General features: G+C 45.4%; 1 protein-coding gene across 1 annotated transcript in view; it reads left to right on the top strand.

Moving 5' to 3' along the window:
- Positions 1–493: 493 nt before the first annotated feature.
- The window catches only part of LOC127448555 (TSC22 domain family protein 1-like), an 81220-nt gene continuing 75713 nt past the window's right edge, over positions 494–6000 (top strand). Inside the window, exon 1 of the mRNA XM_051711190.1 lies at positions 494–3658. Within this exon, the coding sequence (XP_051567150.1) occupies positions 1050–3658 (2609 nt within the window). The 5' untranslated portion in view covers positions 494–1049. The remainder of the gene's footprint in view (positions 3659–6000) is intronic.

Here is a 6000-nt window from a genome sequence, read left to right as displayed (position 1 = left end):
GGAGTGTTTTCTGCCACAACACAGATACTGAAGGCTATAATAAGAAACATCTCTCAACAACGCAGCTTTTTTCGGTTCCATTCGGCATTTTACGGAACTTTTCGCCAGCCGTCTCTGTGAAAACCACCTACCCCCAAACATGGCAATGTGTAGAAGGTAACGCCTCAGCAGCTTAAGTCTCGCGAGAATCTCTTTCACTGTTACTAAGGTTAGTTTTATGTTTAGATTTAGTGGTAGGTTTAAGGTTAGGGTTTGGTTTAGCGGTAGGGGTAGGTGTAGGGTTTCTGTTTAGGGCGTTTAGGGGACTGCAAATAAACACAGTGTGTGAACGTCGCATGCGGCTCTCGCGAGACTTTAGGTAAACCGGCGGTTACATTCTAGACACGACCGCCCATCATCCACAGACTCGCTCGGCTTTATGTCTGGCCGATGTGAACGTGAACTGCCATGCGCGGTGGCCATGTTATCGCGCCCTCCTCCCTCTTTCGGGGGACTCGTCAGAGGCTCATAGCACTAGCACAGGCTACATTACAAGGAGGCAGCTGGTGAATAGGATCAGAGTGGTAGAGAGAGAGAAAGGGAGAGAGAGTCATACCGCTAACACCGGACTAAAACAAAAGAAAGGACGTGATGGAATAAAGCAGGACCGCGCAGAGTCGCTCGGCTTCTCACTGTCATCTGACACCGGCTGAAGGACTTTGTTTTGGCTGATTTCGCGCTTTGGTGACAGCTAGACAACAATTCAAAATGCGCCTGGCAGTTTGAACTGTGATGGGGAGAGACTCTGCCGTTGTAACGTTGGATATTGATAGCCCTGCTTATCTCGTGGCCGTCTGTGTCGATTTCCTCACGTTTAAACTTAACGGACATGCTGTGTTGAAGTGTTTTGCGAGGATATACGCTTAAAAAGAGCGGCTGAAGCCAATCCGTGTCAGCTAGCTGGCTAGCGGCTGTTAACGTAGCATTGACATTAGCCTGCTCCTCATGGTGGACATTTAAACACATCTCAAGTGGAATTATCTTGGCAGTTACTGGAAAGTGCTGGTTATATGTGGAAATTACTCGCGTGGATTAAAGTTCCTTGTGAAAAAGAGCTATTAAACACGGCGGTTCTCTTAGGCTGTATTTATACCTGTGACAGAGACTATCCTCTCGACATGAATCACCACGACCGATCCGGGGACTCCGCTAGTACCCGAAAAATGGTTTACCCGGCGAGACGGGAGAGCAGCGGCATCAACTCGGTGGGTGGTTCCTCCTCATTGACAGCTTCGGGTAGCACCAGCCTTAACAGCAACAACTTTATGCTGGGGGATGATTACTCACCACCTGTGCTGGTTCAGTCTCAAACACCGGCCACATCCTCACTTGGGCCTCAGAACCCTCCTCAAAGCCTGAATATTCCTTTACAGTCAACCCTGTTACCCCAAACACTGCCCACAGCAGTGACACAGATGAAGAAGAAAAGTGGCTTTCAGATCACCAGCGTTACCCCTGCTCAGATATCTGTCAGCACCAACAACAGCATTACAGAAGACACAGAGAGTTGTGATGACCTGGATGAGTCCCACACTGAGGATCTGTCCTCCTCTGAGATCCTGGATGTGTCCCTGTCACGGGCTAACAATGCTGGAGGACCGGAAAGGAGCTCCTCGGAGGAAACGCTCAATAACTTTCATGAAGCAGAGACCCCAGGGGCCATGTCACCCAACCAACCACCCATCCCTACCCAAGCACATCCACATGGCACTATGGTTAATGGAACTGTTCACCATCATCATCATCACCACCATAACCATGTGCAACATCCCATTCCCTCTGGAAAAGCCCTTCCTGCTGTGGTAGGTGCTGGTGGGACACCGATCGGAATACCATTGGGTGTTACATTGACATCAGCTGTGACCTCAAGTTCTGGAGCTTTAGCCAGCACAGGCCAGAAAATGCCTTCAAATGTGGTGGAAATGATTGAGAATGCCTCTGTTGGCACAACCAGTGTCATCTGTCAGCCTTTGGCTACTGTTGCCTCAGGAACTGGAATGATCTCTGTGGCTTCAGGTGCCAGTACTGTAACAAGTAATGTTTGTATGTTAAATTCCACCAGCGTGCCTGCTTTGGGTGGCATCGGCACCAATAGTAGCACTGTAAATTACTCCCCTGGTTTGAATAGTGTTAGTAACCAAAAGTCAAACTTGACACAGATTCAGAGTGGGTTAATTGGCGTGGGCTTCACCACGGCCACTGCTGCTACCACTTCAACAGGTGCAGGGCAGGTTGGGCCAGCTGTCATGGGCCAGCATGCCGTGCTTGCCCCCTCTGTCCCTCTGGTGAACGCCCAGCCTCAACAGGCCCAAGTGCCTACTCCTGCCTCCACCAGCTCACGTTTCAGAGTGGTTAAATTGGACTCTACCTCTGAGTCTTTTAAGAAAGGTAGATGGACGTGCACTGAGTATTACGACAAGGAGGCCCCTGAGAACGTCCCCAGCACCAGAACAGTGGAAAGCATCCGCCAGTTTGTGCCTGAGAGTGTGGTGTGCCTGGAGAGAGAGTGTGTTTGTGGGAGCTCTGTCAGCAGCTCGGCCAGCCATTACACTGAGAGCCTGGGCAGTGGCGAGACGGGTGGCCCCTCAGCTGTGCAGCAGACCTTCCAGCAGCCCCCCTCTCAAATTCATGACTACCCATTTTCTAACATGTCCATATCTCAGATGCAACCCCAGGATGTAGTGCATGCACATCTTAAGACTAATGCAGGAGCCCCAATGCCAGTGAGCATTCAACAACCGGCAGGGTCACAGACCACTATTGGGCTTTCGTCTACCGCTATACCCCCTCATATGCCCAAGCTGACATATGCCCAGGCAGCACAATCATCTCCTGCTCAAGCTCTGCCTGTGGTCACCCAGCAACAGATGGGTTACCCGCCCACATCACTGCCAGCTGCACCAGCCCAGGTTGCACCAGCAGGCAGCCTGCCACCTGACTTCCCTCAATCCAAGCAGATCATGAACTCTGTGGCACCTGGACCATCACAAACTTTACCCCACCTGGCTACTTCCATCCCACCTGTAGCAGTGTCGGGGAACGCTCAGCTAATAGCCCCTTCACAGCAACCTGTGGGTACTGTGCAAACCCCTGCTGTTGCTCAGCCACTTCCTCAAGGACTTCTGCAGCCACAACATGCACCTGCCCCCCAGATGGTCCAGGTGCCCACTGGCGGTGTCATGCCACAGCTGGTGCAGTCTGCCGGGACCGGTCTTATCCAGCAGACCCAGGGGCAGCAACTCACCTCTCATCCCTCCATGGAACAGCAATCACATCTCAGTGGTCAAGGCCGTGGCCCACAGTTTGTGCCGGCTGTGACTTCCAGCCTGCCCACATCAAGCGTGCCTCATAACATTCAGAATGATCCCCAGTCCAGTTTGATGCAAAACGGCTCAAAAGAGGCAGGGCCGGGGCCCACCATGATGCCCACATCGCTTGAGGATGCCCAGCTTCTTCTGTTACAGCACCAGGCCCTGCTCATGCAATCCAAGCCAGCCGGTGGTGAATGTGTCTCCCAGACTGGCACCTTGCTTGGTCAAGAGGGAAGCAGTGGAGTCGATGCCCTTTCAGCCTCGGCCAGTCTGCTGAAGAGCTTACCTGTAGACGGAGAGGAAGATGGGTAAGTTGTAGACACATTTTAAAATCTTATACTCTGCTTTCCATTAATTTACCTTCGTAATGAAATTACAGTATGAATAGCTTTGTTAAAAATTATGCATGCAGGCATTCAGAGGTATAGCTTAATCTAGTGCTAGACACATAATTGGTGGCGCTCATTACATGTCACAGCAGGCGGTTCTGTACACTGTTGAGAAGAACTATAGACTTCCACTGTGGAGCTATAAGTGTGGTCTTCTTTATGTAAAAAAACTGTTGCAGTGCTTTATAAAGCTTCTCTGACTGCACTTAAAAGGATAGTTCACCCAAAATTGAAAATGATTTAATCATTTTCTCACTCTCATGTTGTTCCAGGCTTGTATGACTTTCTTCTGTGGAGCATAATAAATGTTAGTATCAGGCACCATTCACTTTCATTGTATCTTTTTTCCATACAGTGAAAGTGAATGGTGACTGAGGCTAACATTCTGCCCAACATCTCATTTTGTGTTCAATGTTAGAAATACAAGTTAGGAAAAAAATTATGGTGAGTGAATGATTATAGAATTTAAATTTTTGGGTGAACTATCCTGGTTAGAAGATGGGCCTCAACCCCTAATCATTAAAGCCAATCTATTATGCATTATGGGACTAAATGCTGACTATAATAATAGCTTGATTCAGAAGCTATTATGAATTTGATAACTGATGTTTTGTGACAAGATTGCTTATAAGCTTTAACATGGTTAAATCCAAAAGAGATTAGTGATTTATTGTCTGTTTCAGTTGTTGGGTTGTCTTGATTTTGTGCAGATATAGCAGTATACACTTTTATAGGTGTGGTAGACCACGACAGCAAATTAACATACCTAAAAATATTTTCATAACTCTGTTGAGCCTAGGAGAGCCTCATATAAGTAGAGAGTCTGAAACTGTCTTCAATCTAGTTCTCTTGGTTTTTGTCTTCTGTCACTGCAAGTGCAAAAGTCCTTAATGCAGTATGAAACCAAGCTCTGTATTTACAGTAAATGTAGTTAAACTTAAGTCATTAAGATTGTAATGCAGTGCCAATGCATATACAGTAATATTGTCAAGACAAGTGAAATATGTTTGCAAGTGTTAAGATTTGTCTTAAGTTGTTCTGAAGAAACAGATTTGCACGTTTATTATACTGTAATATGTTTATGCGTTCTTCAAAAATGAAGTTTCCTGTGCTTGACAGAGCTTGTCTGACAGATGTCTCGGGGATGACGGAGTGCTCTGTGAATGACACTTCTTAATGAAACACACAGATTTGTCACAGTGCACACATCATTCTGGCACCAAATGTTAATTCAGGTGTTAGTCAATCCTACTGTAAAAGTTTTTTTTCTTTAATACATGGCTTTAATGTATAACACTTGCTATGTTTCCATCCAAGTTGCAAATTTAATTTATGCTAAAACCATAATATCTCTCAAACAATTTACGAATAAAGCAGCGTTTCCATCCTATTTGTTTAAAAGAACAAAATCACTTCCGGATAAATTGTAGCCACTTCTTTTATTAATAAAATACTCGCGCTTTAGAACACGCAGACAACACACTTTAAAGAACTTGTCACATGTCTGGGAGTGACAGTGCGTTACACAGTTTGGGAGCACTATGTGTGTGCGTTCCTCCTTCCTTATGTCTTTGCCTTGTGGATCTTTAATATATTTTTCACCTGTTCTTCGGCACAATTTAAGTTTGTATTCGACTTATTTCCTCTACAAACTCGAAGCAGGCTTTGGATTTTCTAGACAGAGCAACATTTCAGATGCGATGATTAGTTTGCTGGTTAGTCCAGTTATGAACGAGTTATTCAGTCACATGACCTTTTTGATGTGCATCTTGTATTCCTAATAAGTTCAGTAGGAGTGTATTCAGTAAATGTGATTCCATCATAGTTTATTTGCATTTCTTGTTATTGAACTAAAAATGTATCTACCATAAGCAAGCGTATACATTTTTTATGCCATCATTTTAGAGATTTTATTAGTATCTTAGTGTTTCCATACAGCAGTTTTATGTGATATCCCAAAACATATTTCTTTCTAAAAATCGTATATATCTTTTGAGGATATTCAGTTTGTATTTAAATATGTTGACCTCTTTATGTAATGATACAGTGAGCAACAGCTTGCCTGTAAAGTCATTCAAAGTATCAGGCCTAATATGCCTATCATATTTAAAGTTCAAGCATGCGATTTACATGCAATGTGAAACAATAACACACCTGTTGGCATCAAGTCGGTCTTCCAAGGGTGGTTTTCCTGTGGGAATAGTAAAGCTCATTTTGTGAGGTTGTGTGTAACATAGCTGTCCATTTTGACCTGTTGTCAT

Source organism: Myxocyprinus asiaticus, chromosome 11 (genome assembly GCF_019703515.2).
Source record: "Myxocyprinus asiaticus isolate MX2 ecotype Aquarium Trade chromosome 11, UBuf_Myxa_2, whole genome shotgun sequence".
NCBI lineage: Eukaryota > Metazoa > Chordata > Actinopteri > Cypriniformes > Catostomidae > Myxocyprinus > Myxocyprinus asiaticus.
The sequence above is the reverse complement of the archived record's forward strand: the minus strand, read 5'-3'. Positions and strand labels throughout refer to the sequence as shown.